At 47.8% G+C, this 19,798-nt stretch overlaps 3 protein-coding genes across 9 annotated transcripts in view; all 3 read right to left on the bottom strand.

Moving 5' to 3' along the window:
• Positions 1 to 4,037: 4,037 nt before the first annotated feature.
• Positions 4,038 to 5,868, bottom strand: Mrps26 (mitochondrial ribosomal protein S26). The gene is made up of 4 exons (XM_015482303.2): positions 5,615 to 5,868; positions 5,365 to 5,511; positions 5,168 to 5,291; positions 4,038 to 4,547 (listed from the first exon to the last, which is right to left on the bottom strand). Exons 1-4 carry the CDS (start codon positions 5,824 to 5,826, stop codon positions 4,413 to 4,415), a joined length of 618 nt encoding a protein of 205 aa, XP_015337789.1. The 5' UTR covers positions 5,827 to 5,868; the 3' UTR covers positions 4,038 to 4,412.
• A 145-nt stretch (positions 5,869 to 6,013) lies between these two features.
• LOC107143918 (progonadoliberin-2) lies at positions 6,014 to 9,759 on the bottom strand. The gene is given in 3 exon segments (XM_048811217.1): positions 6,014 to 6,869; positions 6,986 to 7,157; positions 7,703 to 9,759. Coding segments are annotated over 2 exon segments (411 nt in total). The 5' UTR covers positions 7,146 to 7,157; positions 7,703 to 9,759; the 3' UTR covers positions 6,014 to 6,618.
• Positions 9,760 to 14,218: 4,459 nt separating this feature from the next.
• The window catches only part of Ptpra (protein tyrosine phosphatase receptor type A), a 122,849-nt gene continuing 117,269 nt past the window's right edge, over positions 14,219 to 19,798 (bottom strand). For all 7 annotated transcript variants that reach the window (XM_015482273.2, XM_048811214.1, XM_015482281.2 and 4 more), the window contains 4 exons: positions 18,076 to 18,201; positions 17,844 to 17,995; positions 15,215 to 15,350; positions 14,219 to 14,517 (listed from right to left, as the gene is read on the bottom strand). In XM_015482273.2, the coding sequence (XP_015337759.1) occupies positions 14,443 to 14,517; positions 15,215 to 15,350; positions 17,844 to 17,995; positions 18,076 to 18,201 (489 nt within the window). In that variant the 3' untranslated portion in view covers positions 14,219 to 14,442. The remainder of the gene's footprint in view (positions 14,518 to 15,214; positions 15,351 to 17,843; positions 17,996 to 18,075; positions 18,202 to 19,798) is intronic.

Genomic DNA, 19,798 nt, shown 5'->3' with positions numbered 1-19,798 from the left:
AAAAAAAAAAAAAAAAAAAAAAAAGGAAGAAAGAAAAAAAAGTGTGAAATACAACATAACTTTCCTAGAAGCTTTAACCATGTGTGCATTATTTTATCCCCAATAAGGGGAAATGCCCAAACACATGGGGAAGATGACTGGGTATCGGTGATCCACAGGCCACTGTGCAGTACTGGTGAGGGTTTATGTTGCTCTGAAGCGCTGAGCTTCTGTCACTTTTCCAGTCCCTTTGATGGCACTACAGTGGGATTCTTCCTCACAAGTTCTTGACTTCAAGGGGTTATAGCCTCTGAAGTTGACCCAGGCAGTGTTTTATTCTTTGACATGGATTTTCACTTTATAATAATTCATTAAGCTTCATATTTATTGTTTATGTACTTACCTGTACTGAGAATATATTTGTTAAAGTACCCAACCAGGGAAGTGCCCACTATCATCCCTAGACTGGTCTGTCTCAGGTTTTTTGGATTGCAATATTGTCTCCCCCCATCCGCCACTGTTGGAGATCCAATCCAGGACCTCCTGAATGTTAGGCAAGCACTCTACCACTCCACAGATTCTTGGGGGATCCCCCCAGCCCTGCAATATTTCTTTGGACAGAAGTCCTGCGTTTGGGAAGGAAAAAAGAATTCCAAGCTTGACTCTTCCTGCCAGAATTGTCCTATTTCAGCAGTCAACTGGGCTTATTACCTATGTGTCGGTTTCAGCTCTGTACTTAGAAGTTTAGGGGGAGTTTTCCCAAAGATTTCAGAGAATATTGAGCACCTGTGACTGTTTTCCATGCAGAAAATTGAGTACATTGGAAAAATATGGAGAAGTAACTTCAATTAGACCTAGTGAGGTGTCCTTGATAGAAAAGATAAACAAGGCCCCAGTGCCTGTTAACTCGGCAAGCCCATCCTTCTCTTTTCCTGTCTGCCCGCCATATAAGCTGTTTCCCTTCGCTTGGCAGCAGTCTGGCACCCTCACTATTCAGCCTAAGAAATGACCAACTCTGCAAATTTTCAATCTTATCTTCAAGACCTTAACCACCCATCCATCCCTAGGACTTCATGAAAGTCTACCTCATTGATATCATGCTGCTTAGCTTGGAGGATTAGAAGGAGCCAGAGCCAAGTGTAGTAAAACACTTATGAATGAGTGGGGAGACAAATCCTGGGGCAGGGTGGGGGGCCCTGTACTTAGAAGTTCAGGGGGAGTTTTGGGAAAACTCCCCCTGAACTTCTAAGTACAGAGCTGAAACCGACACATAGGTAATAAGCCCAGTTAACTGCTGAAATAGGACAATTCTGGCAGGAATAGTCAAGCTTGGAATTCTTTTTTTCCTTCCCAAACGCAGGATTTCTGTTTCTGGAGGAACAGAAAACCTTCCCTCCCCCGAGTGGAAATACAAATTGCACTTGTGTCCTGATCCACCCTGTTTACTCCAGATACACAAATTGACTCTCCTCAAATCTTACGAAAGCTCTCACATTTGGATGTCCTACTCCAAATGTATTCACTGGGTAGCCCTCAAATCTACCATTCATCCGTGAGACCTTGAACAAGGGAAGATTCTCTAGGTGGTCCAGGCTGCAGCAAGGATGATTCTGGCAACCCTATTCCTCACAACACAGCAGAGCATGTATTGTAAATAGGAAACCTAACCATTTGGAACTTGAGGCAAGAATCAGAAGAGACCTTGGTATCTGAGAAAGACCATGGCCATCCAGGATTCTGCTGGAAGTTAGACCATCTAAAGGGGGATCCCACAAAACTGCAGACCAGACTGGTGGGAACTGATAGCCTATCTAAGCCCCTTATAGCACTAATTCATTAGAAATAGTACAGATTGACTGGACTTGAGTTAACCTAAAGGTAACACAGGCTGCCTATATGAGGAAGATGGCTGTGGGTGGAGAAAAAAATGCTGAAGCTTGGTTGATAGGTAGATATGTATGACATACTGACCTCAGCAGAAGGTGAATGCTAAGGCGATATAGCCCCCATGCAGGATGTTAGCAGTAGTGAAGTGAAATCAGCCCAAAGAGCTTCAAGATCTGAAGACAGGGGCTGGAGTTGTAACTTGGTGGTAGAATGCTTGCCTTGCATGTGTGAGACATTGGGTTTGATTCTCAGCACCACATATAAATAAATAAAGGTCCATTAAACAACTTAACAAAAAATCTGAAGAGACAGATGGCTTGTGTCTCAATCTTGGCACAGAGAACTTGGAAAGAATGAAACTGGAAGATGGTGACAAGCAGGCTGAGAGAGGAGTACATACATAAAAATGGGTTTCCTAACACAGGCTATGTCCCATGTCAAAGTTTACCACAGGCTTCCATTGCAAGGAATCAGATGTTGTCTGAGGCTGTGGACCAACTGGTCAAATCATGGCCCACAATGTGTGCCCATCAGCTCTCATCCTGGAAGCTACCTTGGGCACCTGAAAGCAGAGACTCCACTGTGCTCTAACCAGAATCAGTGCCCCATGTTACCAGCTGAGAAGGAGGCCATGGCTCTCAGGGTTTGAGTGCCCTGGGGGGGCTGGGTACAGGGCACCACCTCTGCTTGCCTCTTCACAGCTGTTTTCCTCACCTAGAAACATGAGGGTCTGCCCATATTCCTTAGTCTCCATGAATTCTTGGGGATCCCAAAGCCTTCTAGAAGTTAAGGGTCATGGAAAGAAGCTGGGTTTGGTTCTTTTTCCTCTTAAGGTATCTAAAGTTCATGCAAATAGCAGCAAAGTGGAAGCAACTCTATCTGGGAGAAATGTGTCTTTGTCTTTATGTGACATGTAGCTTTAGGGCCTGAACTGGGGGCTATGGATCTACCTGCTCGCCTTATTCAACTTTCTGAATCTTTTAAAAAAATTTATTCTGGTTTGTTATACTTAATGGCAGAATGCAATTCATTTCATATTACACTTGTAGAGCACAATTTTTGAAGACACTGATTGTACACAAAGTATCTTATAATATTCAACTTATTGGGCTGCAAATTGTAAACTCAAAATCCTACTTATTCCATAAGAGTCAAGTTCTGTTTACAAATCTTAATACTCTATGAACAAATCTGGCAGATTCTCTATTCACCTTAAAAGGAGATTTCCTTCTCAGTTAATTAAAATTATTTTAAATGTTTCAAATTCAATGAACTCAAACATGACATGGTTTCAAATACTTAAAATCCTAACTATATACATGTTATTTCTAAATTTTCTTGAAGTTAAAGATTTTTTTCCCCCCAAAAGGAAAACAACATGTCAAGCTAGACAGTTTTAGAACCACCTGCCCAAAGGATAATGGAGGGTTGGGAGTGGGGAGGAAAGCTGGTACTATGTTCCATCATTACTTCATTTTCAAATTGAATTAAAACCACAAATTCCTTCCCAGGTGACTATACAGCTAACTTGACTTTGCACTTTTTTGGCTCTTAAAATGATTATTTTCCATCTCATTCCAAAAAACAAAAACAAAAACAAACAAACTTTCTTTATTTTCATCCTGTTTGCTAGGAATACACAATTCTTACAAATATTAAAATGATATGATATTCAATAAATGTTATTAAATATAAAAAAAAAAAAATCCTACAATTTTCTGAATCTTGATCACCTGTATCCCTGGCACCCACAAGGCTTGGTCCAAGGGCTTGACAAGCCACATGAACTCAAAAAGCCTTAGTCAACCAAGCCTCCCCTCCAGCACCAATTCTGAGTGGCCCAAGAATACTGGGCATGCCAGGGCAGATGTAGGTCACTCAAATCACAGGTGGAGAGCAACTAGGAGAAATGCAGTCATGGACATGCCACACCTGGCCAGCAAAGCCCAGGATTAAGCAAAAGGAGACCCATAGCTAATGGTTAATTTGTAGCTCAGGTACCAGGTGTTACCTGCTCTTAGCCAGTAGTGTCTAAAGCTCCAAATCAGGGACCAATAAACTTTTTCTGTAAAAAGTTATAATATTTTAGTTTTGCAAGTCATTCAGTAACTATTCCAACTCCTCATCTCTATCATTGTAGTAGCACAATAGTAGTAAAAGAATAGACAAGGTTGTGTTCCAATAACACTTTATTTACAGGCAGGAGGCCACACTTGGCTCAAGGACTGTAACTTGCCAACTACTGTCCTTGATGTTAGGAGATGGTCTGGCTGCCCAAGAGAACTGTCACCCAGTCCAACCCTCTGTGAAATGGAAAACATTCGACAGTCTGGTACAGTCCTGAGGTTGTACTTGAGGAAGAACAGGTTACTGTGGTTGAGAATTTCTGACCAAGTGGTGGGTGCAGAGGCCAGATGTGAGGGTGGTCCTGGAAAAGTCTAAAAGCTTTCCTCCTTGGAAACACAACTGCTTCATTCTAGATCAGGCCCAGCCCTCCTACCCCCATACATACTCTGTCCCTGATAGGAACTGTCCTTATTGGCCCACTAGGAGCCCCTGTGCTGAGGTCTGACCACCAGACCCTCTTTGGTGATGGCCCAGTTGTAGTCCTTTGGAGAGTCCAAAGCTTCTTCTATCCGGGCCTCCAGATTCTCTTGGGTGATGAAATTTTTAGCCTCCTCCTATTGGGAGAGAAAAGGCCAGCTGCATGGGAGCCCTGCCCATGCTGACAGCCTGGGAAGCCTGCTGGCCTTTAGCCCACCTAGGGAGAGGCTCCAAGCTCTCCCTAGGAAACCATACCTGGAGCCCAGGGCCTATTTGAGTGCCGCACTGACATTCCAGTGGAATAATGTCAGACAGCCTTGGTCATATTCCTCTTTCTTAGACAATCCTCCTGGGTCACAGCCAGAACTTCAAGCACCAGCTGTGATAACCTCTGTGTCCCAAGGGGTGGATTCAGTTCCTTGATGCTACCTGGTTATTCTCACAAATTCGGTACTTTCTGCCCTATTTAATTCAAGTCTCATTCACTGCCTCTGGATTATGTCTCACTGGTCTTACATGCCATTCTCAGCTTAGCATAGTAAATCTTTATGACTTTATCAACTGCAAGGTCAAACACACCTTCCTTGTGTGCCCGAGCTACCACCTGCCATAAGCTTGTACACTTTCCCAATTCCACTCCCATCTCCTTCACTCTTGGTGCTTCACAGGCATTCCCCTTGGGCCCCTTCTCTCAGATCCCTCTGGTAACTGAGTCTGCATGCCCAGGAGCCCCAGCGCCTCCGGAGCCGTGGCCCACCTGCAGCTGTAGCACCTCTTGCTCCTTGAGCTGCATCCAAGCCTGCTCTTCTTGGGTGCGGCGGGCCCGTTCCTCGGCCTGCCGCTGCTCCTGCTCCTGCGCCTCCAGCCGCAGTCTCGCTAACCTGAGAGGGGCAAGAGGCCGAGGCTGAGCGGGGCCCAGCTAGGCCAGGGCACCCGGCCTCGGGTCCCACTCACCGCAACTCGTGCAGCCTCTGGTTCTCCGCCTGGTTCCAGGCCATCAGCTCCCGGTGCTCGGCGGCGTCCTCCTGCGCCTTGCGCTCCGCCAGGACCCCGGCTCGGGCCTCGTGCACCTTCTTCCGCACCTCCGACACGAACTCCAGCCTGAGCGGGGACGCGCTCCAAGTCGGCACCCTCTCTACCCGCCCGCTCGCCCCAACACTCCCCAGAGGGCGCCGACGGTCACCTGCCCCTCCGTCACACATACCTGAGGGCGCGCACAGTCTGGCGATACTGCCGGTAACGCTCCGCCAGCACGAAGAATTCCGCAGGATCCACCGCGGGCGGAGTCTTCACGCGCCCGACCTTAGACTTGGCGGGAGGGTCGTGGCGGGTCTTGCGGCCGCGCGCGGGCAGCAGTAGCAGGGCCGGAGCCCGGCACGGGGGCAACGAGCCCAGGCCGCTCAGCGTGCGGAGCATGGCCGCGTCGCTTTNCGGGGGGCGGAGCTCGCGCGCGGCTATCCCACCACTCATCCCCGCCCCCGGGCTCGGCCCGGCCCTCCCGGCAGGCGTCCAGGCGGCGGGGTCCTGCCGCCCCTGCTCCATTAGGGAGTTTCTGGGGGAGTGGGATTGGGAGGGGATGAAGGAAAGAGCTCGAGGCAACAGCTTCGCAAACTTCACACTTTTATTGAAGGATGGCTGGACGGAGCTCCGCTCGGGCTGCGTTCTGTGAAGGGAGAGGGGTGGTCATACCTCGGGCTGCTCGGTCCCCTTCCCTCCTGCCATCTGGTCATTTGACCTGCTTTCACGTTGCTCGGATGCACCCGGCTCCTACAGGAGCCTGAGAACCCAGCTTGGGGATTTCCAGCCCGTGACCCTGTTCACCCCAAGCAAGCTTGATGTGTCAAAGCCCGAGCTAACATCACTTAAATTAGGCGATAAGGCTGTGCCTCCTAGGAATTTACCACTTCCTCCTTTAGTTAATGTGCACCCCTGGTGCACTTTACATGTGTTCTATTTGCAACTAGTAATAACTCATTTTCCTACACCTGTATTCTTCTATGGTCTTGGGGAGGTCTACAGTCACTGAGTTGTTCCGAGTCCAAGTCAGTGATCATTTGGCTCTTTGAGCACTGTGTGAGGTGCACTCCTTCCCTCTTCCCTCTGGCCAGAGGGCCTGCCCACCTTGAAACACACCGACTTGGCTGTCATGAAGTCTAGGGAACACCACAGCTACCACTCTTTTATATGGGCCTTTTTAATACCGTTGTTCTACTGGGGAAAGGGGCATCCCAGTGGTATTTCACACTCCCCAGTCCCCAGGCAGGATGGCCAAAGGGGACCCATGGATAGTCTTGACCGAAGGGGACCTCTTACCACACTCACCATTAGGGTCTACACCAGGTGCTGGTTCCTGTGGAGGGACAAGCGGGCCATGGTCCTGCCCTTCCAAGACATTGGATCCTCAGGGGGAGCCAGTGCATCATTTGGTAGGCTATCGGCAGCCTGGGTTGGGTTGCCAGCTGCAGGGCACAAGACCCTTCCTCAGAAGGGAACAAAGGCACCTGCCCCCACCTCCCTAACCCCAGGAACCAGCATTGTCTTCTTCCCACTCAAGCTGGGAGGACCTATCACCAACCTGAGGACCTAAGAGCACTTGGGAGGTCCTGGAGTGAGCTGGAGGCTCGTTTTCCTCCGGGGTACCAGCCATAGGACCAGTGCTGAGCCCTCGAGGGTCCAGGGTGGACAGTCAGCAACAGTAGGAGCAGCAGCAGAAGGCCTAATCTAGAGCTAGCCATGGCAGCACTGCTCTGTACGACAGTGGAGAGCACTCAAAAGTCTGACACTGCATCTCAGGGCAGCTTATTATTTTCCAAAGCCTTTCCCTCTGCGCCAGTCCTCCCCCAGAGCTCTGGAGCACAGGCTCCCTCCCCAGTTCTGGGGGCCCTCTTAGTTAGCCAGGCCCATCCCTCCTTCCTTTGGGAAGTTCTAGAAGTGGAAGATTAAGAGGGGAATAGACTTCAGGCCAATAGATGGGAAGATGGTTGGATGGTCAGGGGAATTCTCCATAAGTCAAGTGGCAGAGTAGGGTATTTGGAGCACCTGAGTTTCTGCTCCTTTTCTCTGTGGCCTGTTATCTCTCTTCTTTGGTAGTTGGGGATATGGAATGGATGTGTGGTGACTGGAGTAAATGTTTCCACCCCTGTCCCTCTCATGCCAGGAGTGACAAGCTCAGGAAGAGATTAATAGAATTGGGGGAAAAAGGAAAAGGGGTGGAAGGGCTTGGGAATAGGAAAGAGGGACATTGTGCCATGCACCCAAAGAGAGCTCCAGCTAGGGCGGCATTCTCACTCACCAAGGGAGAGCTGTGGAGGTTGCTCCTTCAGGCAGCTGCAGACCCTAGTCAGACAGCCCCGGTATTTATTGACCAGGAGGTGGCTTCTCTTGCTCCTGGCCCATGGATTCCAGTGACGTCTTGAAAAGGAGGTGGGGTGGAGAAGTGCTTGCCACTCAACCCCCTTCCTGCTGGCTCTAAGGCCACCAGACCAATGCTCCCTCTGCTCCCTCATCTTGCCAGGGGGCTTAAGTCAAATATAAAAATCAAAATGGCTGCAGAGTGGTCAAAAGGAGAGCAAAGATCCTTTTCCAAGTCTTGAAGTTTTACTGACAGTGGTAAATTGCCACAAGGTTTCATGTTGGGAAACGAACTTGACAAAGGGCACAAATTTCTATTATTAAATACCTTGTAAGGTTTGAAAAACACCACAATGACCACTTTTATCTCCTGACCTGGATATTTCAATGGACTTAGAAAATTCACCACCACCCCAATTTGCACTGGACTTCACTCGATCCTATTTCTCTCCCAAAGCTGCATGGTCCCTTTCAGAGACACCTAACCTGTTTCCCAATTTGCAAATCTATTTTGCACTTGGATAAGACTGGCTTTGCTTTTATTTTAACCTTCTTTATGATTTCTTGGTTTACAGAAGTCACAGGATTTCTGCTCTAGCTGGTCCATGTCCTGGTCTCACCTTTCCACTTCCTAGGGTGTATCAAACTCTTGCCCTGGAGCTGTATATAGCCCTTCCTGACCCCAAAAGAAAACTGTGGCCTAGAGAGGGGCAATGCATTGGGATTCCCTGACCCAGCTCAGGGCTCTGCCCAGTGGAAAAGAGGTGAATAGAGTGGGGTGCTCAGCAACCTAATTGGAGATCTGGGGGAGGCGTGACCACTCTCCCAGAGAGCTTGTTACTCACCTATAAAATGGTCTGAATGGAAGTGTTCACATTCATACACCTGGCACCAGGGTTGGGTCACTCCAGTTGTAGGTGGGTTTTTTGCTGGGGTATTACCTACCCCTGCTTGTTGCCTACTTAAACATGCCCATGTTTGGGGACCTGAAGTCTCCTTTAAGCTATCAACTGGGGATAATTTTGTCTCCCAAGGTTCAAACCCCTTTTCATCCTGTGCTTAACCCAAGACCATTTGTGAATTGGACATAGCTAGCCTGCGAACCTGGAAACCAGCCTTTGCCTCCAATCCTGTGTCAGTGGCTCAGCCTTCCACTGCTAACCACTGGTCTCAAGGGGTCAGAGCTCTATTTACAGAGTTAATAGCCAATCTCCACATCTGAAATCAACAGCAAATGCCAGTGCCAGGGTCAGGCTTGGCAGCGTGGTGACCAGAATCTTTGGAGAGAGAAGATGCGTCATATCCTGTGATAAGGACGGGGAAAGGTCACGACAGACATGAGGGGCAGCCCTGGCACCTGGGCTTCAGGATGGGCCCAGATGTGACTTTCCAAATTGACTTATCAGCAGAGACCTGAAATAAATCTGGGGACTGTATGTTCAGTTAAACTGTATTGGGAAATACAGAGACTTTGTTAGCTAGGTTATTCTTAGGAAAATATCTGCTTTATGCTTTAGTGAAAATAATAACTCTTTGAATTCGATCAACTAGTCTTGTTGTCTGGTTGAGTTTCAGAATGTTCCAAAGGCCCCAATGGTGTATGCATGTACAAATGTGTAACAACAAATCCCACCATTATGTACAACTATAATGCACCAATAAAAAGTATGGAAAAGAAATAAAAAACAGTCCCTGGTGGTAGTAGGTGTGTTGATGTACACCCTGTAATCCCAGCAACTTTTGAGGCTGAGGCAGGAGGATCATGAGTCTCAGGCCAGTCTCAGCAACAGCAAGGCCCTGTCTCCAAAATTGAAACCAAACAAAACAAGTCATAAAGTTCCTGGTAGTTTGCCATCCCTCCTGGCCGGGGGGTGGCTGTGGGGATCCAACCCAGGACCCTTGCACATGCTAGGCAAATGCTCTATGACTGAGATATATTCCTGTGCCCTTGGTGTTTATTTTAAAAGAGGAAAGAGAGGCTGGGGTTGTGGCTCAGCGGTAGAGCGCTTGCCTAGCACGTGCAAGGCGCTGGGTTCAATACTCAGCACCACATAACAATAAATAAAATAAAGATATTGTGTCCAACTACAACTAAAAAAATATTTAAAAAAAATAAAAGAGGAAAGGGGTGACTTTTTACATTTGTGTGTGTTTGGGGGGGGGGGGGGACTTATAAACCGGGAAGGAAGANNNTTGGGGGGGGGGGGTGTGTGGGATTAAACCCAGGGCCTCATAAATGCTGCATGCTAGGTAAGAGATATACCTATGAATTAACTCCCCTTTTCTGTAACCCCACCCCCAACACACACCAAAAATTCCAAACCAAAATAAGCTTTTTTAAGGCAAGGTCTGGTCCCTTTCTTTCTGGCCACATGCTTAGCTTTTCAGGACTGTTTCATGTCCCTTCCAGACCACCAACCCTGGAATTCATCCTTGTATCCCTTTTGGCAGAAGAGGAAAGCCACTTATTTACTACTGAGTTCCAACTACGCCTGGTTCTGAGGTTATCAAATCACTCACTGTAGCTAGGGTCAGTTGGGAAAGCAGAGGGTGAGAGCAGAATGCTTAGGTGTTGTGGGAGACATGCACAAACCTTGGGTAGTGGCCCAGGGCCAAGAATAAAGATGCATTAGCTAGCCAGGTGCAGTGGTGCATGCCTGTAATCTAAGTAGACATGGGAGACTGAGGCAGGAGGTTCACAAGTTCAAGGCCGGCTTCAGCACCTTAGTGAGAACTTGTCTCAAAAATTAAAAATAAAAAGGCTGGGGATATAGGTTAAGTACCCCTACCCCAAAATTAAAAACATATGCTGTTTGTAAATGTTATGGTTTGGATGTGGGGTGTCCCCCAAAAGTTCACGTGAGACAATGCAAGAAGGTTCAGAGGAGAAATGATTGGGTTGTCAAGAGTCTTAACCAAATCAGTAACTGAAGTGGTAGGGTGTGGCTGGAGTAGGTGGGAATTAGGGCATGTCTTTGGTGTATATATTTGTATCTGGCAAGTGGAGACACCCTCTGCTTCCTGATGATGCGAGCTGCTTCCCTCTGCCACACTCTTCCACCATGATGTTCTGCCTCAGTTGGAAGGGTGGATCTGCTTACCATCCCCAAGGAACGCAGCTGGCCTTCTGCGGACTAAGACCTCTGAAATCATGAGCCCTTAAACTTTTCCTCTCCTAAAATTGTTCTGGTCAGGCCCTTTAGTCACAGTAGCAAAAAAACTGACTAAAACAACAGAGTTGTGGACTCAGAATGGTATTCTGGGGTGATCTAGCAAAGGGACAAAATGGAGAAGGGCCAACAAAGGAACTGCTGGTGATCTGTGGGTTCTAGCATGGCAGGGTGGAGACTGGGTAGAACCCGAAGGACTGGGGGAAGCCTGGGGATGGGGGCCAGCGACAGGTACCTCTGGACCACTCTGGGGAAAGGAGGCAAGTGGAGGAGAGCTGAGGGTCCACATACACAGTCCAGGACCTCTAAGCTCTAAGGAAGGAGACTGGAAGCAGTTAATGAGGTCCAAAAAGAATCACTAGTACCAGCGGGGAGCTGGTGGACAAGGGGAAAGGGATCCCTGGGGTTTAGCACCTAGGCTGCCCTGGCAAGAACCAGTGAGAGTCAGGGTGAAGTGAGGAAGAAGTAGTAGTCAGAGGAGAGACTTTCTTACAAGCAAATAGGGACTTATGACAGCATTGCAGGGGAAGAACTTAGGTCTGGGGGAAATGACTTTTCCCCCCTTTTTCTTCAATGAAAGAGACTTGAGTATCTGGGGGTGGTGGTGAAAGAAAATGAAGCCCAGAAGGGAGCCGACTCAATATAAGTGAGATCTCTAATGAGTGGCAGGACCCAGAATTTGGGGTGCACAGTGGGTGCTGGCTGTAACTCTTCCCTGCAGGGAAATAAACTTACCTACCCTAATTCCCTGGGGCCACAGCTGATTGGATGTGAGGTACCGGATGAAGCAGTCACCCCAGCCCTTCTCACACATTGTGCTGTGAACGCCCAGGACATTGTTCTTTGAACTTACACTAGTTCCTGTTGGGTTCATGTCTCTTGCACTCTGAGTAAGAAAAGAGTTAAGGGGGAGGGATGAAGGGATAAGGGTTAGTTCTATGGAAAGGAAGCAAAGAGATGAGGTAATTCCTGCTGGAAGATAATTGATTAGTAATCAGGTGAAATTTAAAATATTGGCCCAGCCACTGACCAAGTCAGCACAGGCTCTAGCAGAAACCTCAGAAACCTGGTGAGGCCACATTGATGTGCTCTGCCCAAAGCCAGCCTTGCAAATAGGAGATGAGCCACTTGCTGGGAGTGGAAAGGCAACATAGGGACAGAGCTTCACTTGCATGTTCAATGATGGCTTGCTGACCCCACCACCATACTCCTATATCTGCTGGACTTAGTCACACAGAGGGTTCAAAGGGTAGCTTGCAAGGGCCAGGGTCTTCTCTTCAAACCAGCATCCCTAATTGGAGATCTCTCAGATTCTTTGTTTATCATGCTTCTTTGTACTGAGTTTTGAGTCAACTGCCTCTTGTAGTTCCAACAGAAGGACTGAATGCCTCTAATGACTTGCACTCACCTCTTGAAGCTTCCAGAAGTAGTCTGTTGTAGTGTCCCTGCCTCCTGTAGGCCTCTGGACTTCCTTTCTCTCGTACCACTTCCTTCACCCAAACATCATGAATATGTGGTGTACACTGAGTGCCCTCTTGAAGCCCGAGTTACAGTCTCATCTGGATTTAGAGCCTCTGTAATGCAGCTCCACTTGATCTTTTTCCCTCTATATTCAACTCAATTTCCAGCATCCCTTCTTGGATCTAGTTCAAGCTGCATTGCTCCAGCAAGCCATGGAACACTGACCTGAATGTGCCTCCATGGGCCAGGCTGGAGTGTTACCTCTCACTCTTGAAGCCTTTGAGCCCAGAGCCTGCCACAATTCTTCAAGGAAGGCCAGAGGCTGCAGGCTTCCTCCCTCAGCCCTGCCCTGCCAGCCTGGGCAATCAGTTTATCTTCTGCTCCCATCATGAGCTGCTCCTGAGGCTCGGAGGAGTGATAAGCAGACCCACCCTTCCAACTGTATCCCAACTAAAGGTCACACTTCTCAATACTCCTTGTAATTAGGTACAGCCATAGGATTATGTTTTAGCTACTGGGCTATGAGAAACCAAAAATGCAACTTTTGAGCTGGGAACAGTGGTGAATGCTTGCAATCCCAGGTACTGGGAGGCTGAGGCAGGAGGACTCCAAGTTTGGGACCAGTTTCAAACTTAGTGTCTCAAATAAGACAGTGAGAACCTGCCTCAAAATGAAAAATAAAAAGGGTTGGAGATGTAGCTCAGTGGTAGAGCATCACTGACTGGGTTCGATTCCCAGTGTTGCCCGCCCCCACCTGCCACCACCAAAAAAGCAACAACTTTTGCTAAAAATGAAATTGTTTTGTGTTTACACTACATACTTTTCCCCCCTTGCCTGATTCAGATGCAGATGTGGAAGTGATTCAACTCCTGCCACAGGGATGAGAATTATATTTTGAGGACCATGAATCTGGAAGGTAGAAGGATACTGGGTCTCTGGGTAGGGCAGACTGTTATATAAGGAATACATAAACATTTATATTATTTAAGATACAAAACTTGACATGTTAAACACATCAGATTTGAGACCAAGTTGAAATCTAAGAATCCCATCATCTTGGCTTCTGGATTTGAGACTTTTCCACATTAAAGTCCTGGAAATTAGGACATATATGAAAGGATGTGGAAGCCATTTGACACAATCAATGTGGACACAAAGACTTTTCTGGATAGTGACACAATCTAAATGGCTTTGAAGCAAAGCAGCAGAGCTGGAGAGGACAGAGACCAACCTCAGGTCTAAGGCTGAGCCAGTTCCTCTTCTCCTGGTGGCCCTACCCTTTGCCATCTTCTCCAGGGTGTGAGGCTGGCTGAGACCACTAAACAAAAGATGTGCTGGGAAAGAAAGGAGGGTCTTGGAGGTCACATCAGAGATGGAGGAGCTGTGAATGATAGAAATGGAGAGCTGGGGAACTGAGAGACAGCAGCAAAATAGTAGGGCCAGGAGCAGCCTAGCCCTGTCTGGTTGCCCCACCCCAGACAAAGGGAGAGACATTTCCTCAGGGAGTCAAAGCTTTTATTACCTGATAATCCCTAGTGTGGTGCCAGAGATACCGCCCTGGTCCCATTACTCCCCCCAGGGGGCTGCTGGGATGTGGAGGTGTGTTTGAAGGAGGTGAGCTAGAGAGAGGGATATTTACAGTGTAGGGAGGGAATGGAGACTTGCATGGGGATCCTGGGACAACCATTTCCTCAAGAGTTCTGAGAACTTTGTGCTTTTTTCTTAGCTGGTGCCAAGCTACCTGGAATGGGTTTATCTTCTTTAGGAAAAGATGTTTAAACCAAAAAACAATCCAGCCCAATTTCCAGGCTGAGGATTACATGATATCAATCAAACATCACACTATTTAATTCCCCAATAAAACATTGGAAAAAGGACTATCAGTGCTAACACATTTACATATAAAATCTCCACCTAATAGGTAATAGAAGCCTATGTACCAATTTCTAAAACAGTTATAAGATATATACACAATTTTGGGTATATTAACAAAACAGAATATTACAAAATATTAAAGGCAATTCTCCTGTCCACGGGGCCTTGTCGCCTGTTACTTGAAGTTGGCATAATCTGAGAATGCATCAATGTATTCCTGCACCACCTTGTAGCAGAACTCATACTGCTCCTGGAGAATGAAAGTGGGAAGAATGCCAAGGTTATTGAAGAGTATGTGGAACCACAGTTCCTAACAGAGCTGTTTTTAGAATGGAAATTGGAGAGGAAATGAATGTTTGTGGACTTCCACATGCACCTCGACCTGTCTGCCCAAGTTCTGATAGTTCTGCCCTCTGGATTAGCACAGTGGATGTTCTGCAAATAGAGCTGACTGGACTGGCAAGGACAAATACGAGTATGCTGGGCTGGGAAATGGTGCACCTTCACCATGGCTGCCAGACTGGCATGTGCTCTGCTCTTAATGTCTCATCTCCTGGTAAACCTCCTAAAATTTACTTTTCTTTTTCCCCTCAAACATTTCTCACTCCAGAAGTTTTAGGAAAACATTTGTGGATGTCCACACTGTTAAAAGTCAGATCTCTTAATAGGGAGCCTGAACAGAACAAAGGTAAGTAGTCCTGCTCCCCGACCCCCAACCCAGGGAGAAGCATAAACAAGCCCTGGGGGCACCCGAGTACCCCTTGTCTAACGTGTCACATTCCCACTGGTGACAAAGGGTATATTCCCACTGCAATCCTGCCTCTCAAGGCACTTGTGGGTTTGGACACCTTGGGGAAGGGTGGGACTCCTGAGGGGGACTCTGAAGGCCTTCTCCCTGATGGGGAAGGATTGCAGATGGTGGTGGCACAAAGACATGAGCAGCATACCAGTGTCTGGACCATATGTGGCCTCTGAAGCCGCAGGCTCTTGACAGTCTGGAAGACATCCAAAATCCCCTCTGCTTTCACTCGTTCCAGGACTGTGCTCAGGGCACAGAAAGTCCCTGTCCGTCCTGCCCCGGCGCTGAAACAGAGCAGACAGACTTACCATGCCTGCTAAAGCTCTCCAAGCAGAGTGGGTGAGTATGAGTGACAAGGAGCAGACTGAAGCTGAGTCTGGTGCCTGGGAAGGTGCATGATCCATAGAGCTACCACAGGAGGGTATGAGTGGGGCAGGAGGCCTGTGCTCACCTCTGCCAGCCTAGAGGAACTCAGCATACCTCTGGGGAGGCAGTGACCCCTGCTGCCTCTCCTTCATGGCACAGGTTACTCCTACTGAGGGCTCACCTGTGGGACCATGCTAACAACCCTCATCTGCACACCACAAGTACTAGCTCTTGACGTTCACCTACCAACATGCCCAGGTTGACCTGACCCTACCACTGGATCAGGTTAGAGTTCTATTCCTCTCTTCCTTTTCCCTGACAAACCATTTGCAATGGTATGTACCTGCTGGTTCTTTCCTGTGTCTCTTATCTTCTTTGTAAATCCAAGGAATTCAGACTCTGACCTTGACAGTATCTACCCCGTTCAATGTCATCAGCTGATTCTCTAACTGGACATTGAGTGCCTGCTCTGTGGCAAGGACTGCGGGGCTTAGCAATCTTTCTAGAGAAAAAGACATGCAGTCAGGGAAGGAGAAAGAGGAGCAGAGTTCAGGTAGGGTGCTCAGGAAGGCTCTCTGAACGAGTGCTGTGTAAGCAGACATACCAAGAAGGTGAGGGTGAAGTTCTATGGATATCTGGGAAAGAGTCTCTCAGGACAAAGGCAGGAGTGTGCCAAGGGTGCTGAATCTGATGTAGGAAGGAAGGAGAGTGGTGAGGGTGAGGTCAGAGCCCTGGGAGAATGCCAGCCTAAGTTGCATCCTGCTTCCTGGCCTGACAGGGAGCCCTCAGATCATGTTGGGCCCTTGTTGTTGGGATTCTAAATAAAGGGAGATTTATAGTTGTTTATATATATGTTTGGTGGTGATGCGCATAGAACCCAGGGCCTTGTGCATGTTGGCAAGCACTCTACCTCTGGGCTATATCCCCAGACCATGACTTACATTTGAAAGGCTCCTGAGGCAGGGCGAGAGGCAAAAATAAATAAATAAAATAAAAGGCTCTCTTAGGCTGCTGTGTTGAGAACAGATTGCAGGTGAAGGTGACAGTAGAGAGACCAGCCAGGAAGGAGGTTGGTACAATTACTGCAGAGGGAAATTGGCTTGGACAGAGAGGATCCTGGAGGAGGCAGTGAAAAATACTTGGATTGTTAGATTATATGCAGGTAGAACACAATTTGATGATGGATTAGATATGATATCTGAGAAAGAGCAGAGAACAGGTTAGTTCCAAGGCTTCTCTTTGGAGTTATCTGGGAAATGGCAAGCTACTTACTGATGTGGAACAGCAGGCCTTGACAGAAACACCAGCAGTTCTCACTTGAACCCTAAGCTAAGGATGCCCATTAGATATCCTTGTGGAAATGACAAGTAGGTAATTGGATAGATAAACTTGGTGTTTGGGGGATCACTTAGAGAACTGGTAATAAAGACTTGGGAATTGCTGTTAAAGCCAGGAGACTGAGTGAGCTCTCCTAGGGGTGTTGTCTGTTGATAGAGAAGAGGTTCAAGGACTGGGCCTTGGACCACAAATGGGGAGGAATCAACACAGGACACAGAAGAAGAGCACATGAGGATGAAAACCATAACAGAAGCCACTTGGGGAGTGTGCTGCAGAGAGATCAGTGATAAACTGTGTCCAACACTGATGAAAAGTCAAGTATGATGAGACTGAGAATGACCACTGGCTTTAGCAATCTGGAGGCCACAGGTAGCCCCAGTGGTGCAGTTGAAATGGAGTAAGTGTGTGAGTGGGTGGTATGACTGGAATGGGCTTGACAGGATAAGAGAATAAAGGAAAGGAACTAGAGAGCTAATATGGACAAATCTGTTGAGAAACTTTACTATTAAGGAAACTCAGGGTAAACATTTCTTTTTCCTAAAATGCAATCTCAAATAAAATGTTCCATGTAAAATTCACCTTTTCTCTCCAAACAAGTCTCCTTATCATCTTTTTTCAGTTGCTTACATCAACTGCTACCAGTAACCTAGGCTCAAACCTGAGAAGTACCCTTGACTCTTCTGCTTTTTTGCTAAGCAGTCTTAGTCTTTTCATTTTCCCTTGACTGTTTTCAGAACATTTGCCATTTTCTTTCCCTGTGTTTAAGGAGGCCAGGCCCTCATCCTCACGTTGCCCAACTAGTCTCTCTATAGCTCTCCCATCACATCCCACATGTTCCCCTGCATAATACCTCACATTGTTCATGTTGTTAAGTTCCCTAGTATTTAATGTGCCAAATTCAAACTCCAAGACACTCTCTGAGCACTCACTCAGCTCTGTTATGACTGTCAAACTTGATTGTCACAAGCGCTCACCTACAACCTGCTCCTGCACAGCTTTCCTCACCATCTGACACATGTTCACCACTGCACCCCCGCCTCTGCCACCCATCTGAGAGCTGGGGCCAGCGATACCTGCAGTGCACAGTGATGGGGTGGTTCCCCGACTGCTGCTGCTGCTTCTGTACAGCTGCAATGATGCTGATCATGCCCTTCCCATCACTGGGGATGCCCACTTCAGGCCAGCCATGGAAGTGGAACTGTCGGATCTGCCGGCTCTTGTTCTCCTTTGGAGAAAAGAGGGTCAGGGAGGCAGGGGTAGCTCTGCTTTCCCTGAGGGAGGAGCCCCACCTACCGCACATCTTACCCTGGTGTTGGTAACCAGGAGGTCTCGGACGGTGTAGCTCTCACATTCTTCCTCCTTCTTCAGCTCCACTGTTATGTCTCCATAGGATACAAGGCCATCAGATGGCCAGTACTGGGCACACTTCTCCTGGCGAGACAAATAAGAGAGGCCAGGGGCTAGTACTAAGTGTGGCAAAGGCAGCATTGCTCGTGAGCAGCCTGACCTCTCACTTTTTTTTTTTTTTGGTACTAGGGGTTGAACTCAGGGGCACTCAACTACTGAGCCACATCCCCAGTCCTATTTTGTATTTTATTTAGAGACAGGGTCTCACTGAATTACTTAGCACCTCACTATTACTGAGGGTGGCTTTGAACTCGTGATTCTCCTGCCTCAACCTCCCTAGCCACTGAGATTACAGGCATTCTACAAGAAATAATTAGTTAATCATTTAGTGTCACTTGTTGACAATCTAGTTTACAATATGACAGAGTCTATGAAGAACTCTGCTGCTCAGTGCTATTCAACACTCAAATGGCTGTGGGGAGGATGAAGAGGGATGGATGTTTTTGTTCCACCCTTAATCCATGATTCCATATTTTATAGCTGCTTACATGTGCCACCTTGCTAATCCAGAAAAGTGGAACCCATTTACACCCTCACCCAGCCATGCTGCTTCACCATAGCCCAGTTCACAGTATCCTTTTATTCCTCTGATCTCGATCTCCTTAATCTGCAATGGTACTTTAAGGTTGCTAGTTCTAGCACTCCTGTCCTTGCAGGAGATGGTTTACTGTCTTTGCTTGCACCTAACTCAATTCCTTCTAAAGCTCCCTGCGTACAGGGGAAAGGATCTATCTCAATTCATCTTTGCATCTTGAGCACCCTGACCCAGGCCTGGCATTCTATAGGCTCTCAATAAGTTCCTGGTAAATGAATGTGTTTAATGTCTTCAGAATAAGTCAAGGCAAAAATATGTAAGTAAAACGTGGTCCATTTCTTTAGAGCATTGTGTGTGTGTGTGGGGGGGGGGGGGGGCATAGTTTTTGATACCCAAACCTTTAGGTCCTTTTGCAAAAGTGTCTTCCCAGAGTTGGAATATTGAAGGGTTCTTGAATTTCTTCAAGAGCTGCAGATGATCCTTCTCCCATGCAAAGTCTAAAACTTCACAGAAGAAAATAACATTTAATATTTTAATGGTATCCGGAACTAAGTGTACCAGGTTTCGGTTTATGCCAATTCCAGATGAACGGAGCACAAGTTAATAGGAAATCATCCTGTCCCCTCATTATTCTCCTAAATATTTGGGGTAGATGGCCAAGACTGCTGGGATTTGGAGGAATCAGGAAACCCTCCTGACTCCCTTTCCTCTTTCTTTAAAACATAATAGAAACGCAGTGGGCAGGCCGCTGCCGTCTGAAGGCTGAGGGCCAGCAGGGCCACTCTGTTAATGCACTGTCTTCTTACAGCAGCAGGACGACTCCCCCGACTCCCCCAGCCGTGCAGCCAGATCTCACGCTGAGCTGGACCAGCCTCCCCAGGAGGACCAGGACGGCACGACAGGCCACGAGAGCAGAATCGCCCAGATCACTCGGGAGATGACGGAGCAGGTGTCCCTGATGGCTCAGAGCCTGAGGAGGAGCGGGCACATCCTGGTACTGGGCATCAGCAGCCATGGTGGTGGGAGGCCTGGGCATTATGGGAAGTTACTCTCCGCACTGCTGCCCTCCAAGAGCCAGGGCCGCCC

The sequence above is a fragment of the Marmota marmota genome, unplaced genomic scaffold (assembly GCF_001458135.2).
Source record: "Marmota marmota marmota unplaced genomic scaffold, marMar, whole genome shotgun sequence".
NCBI lineage: Eukaryota > Metazoa > Chordata > Mammalia > Rodentia > Sciuridae > Marmota > Marmota marmota.
This window is presented reverse-complemented; position numbering and strand designations above follow the sequence as displayed.

Bases quoted from the DNA above. Each gene is read 5' to 3' on its own strand.
- Mrps26 (XM_015482303.2), bottom strand. From the start codon at position 5,826: ATGCTCCGCACGCTGAGCGGCCTGGGCTCGTTGCCCCCGTGCCGGGCT. The intron at 5,292-5,364 runs GTGAGTGGGACC...TGCCCCTCTCAG, and splicing joins CAGAGGCTGCACGAGTTGCG to GTTAGCGAGACTGCGGCTGG. The intron at 4,548-5,167 runs GTGGGCCACGGC...CTCTCCCAATAG, and splicing joins AAGAGGTGCTACAGCTGCAG to GAGGAGGCTAAAAATTTCAT.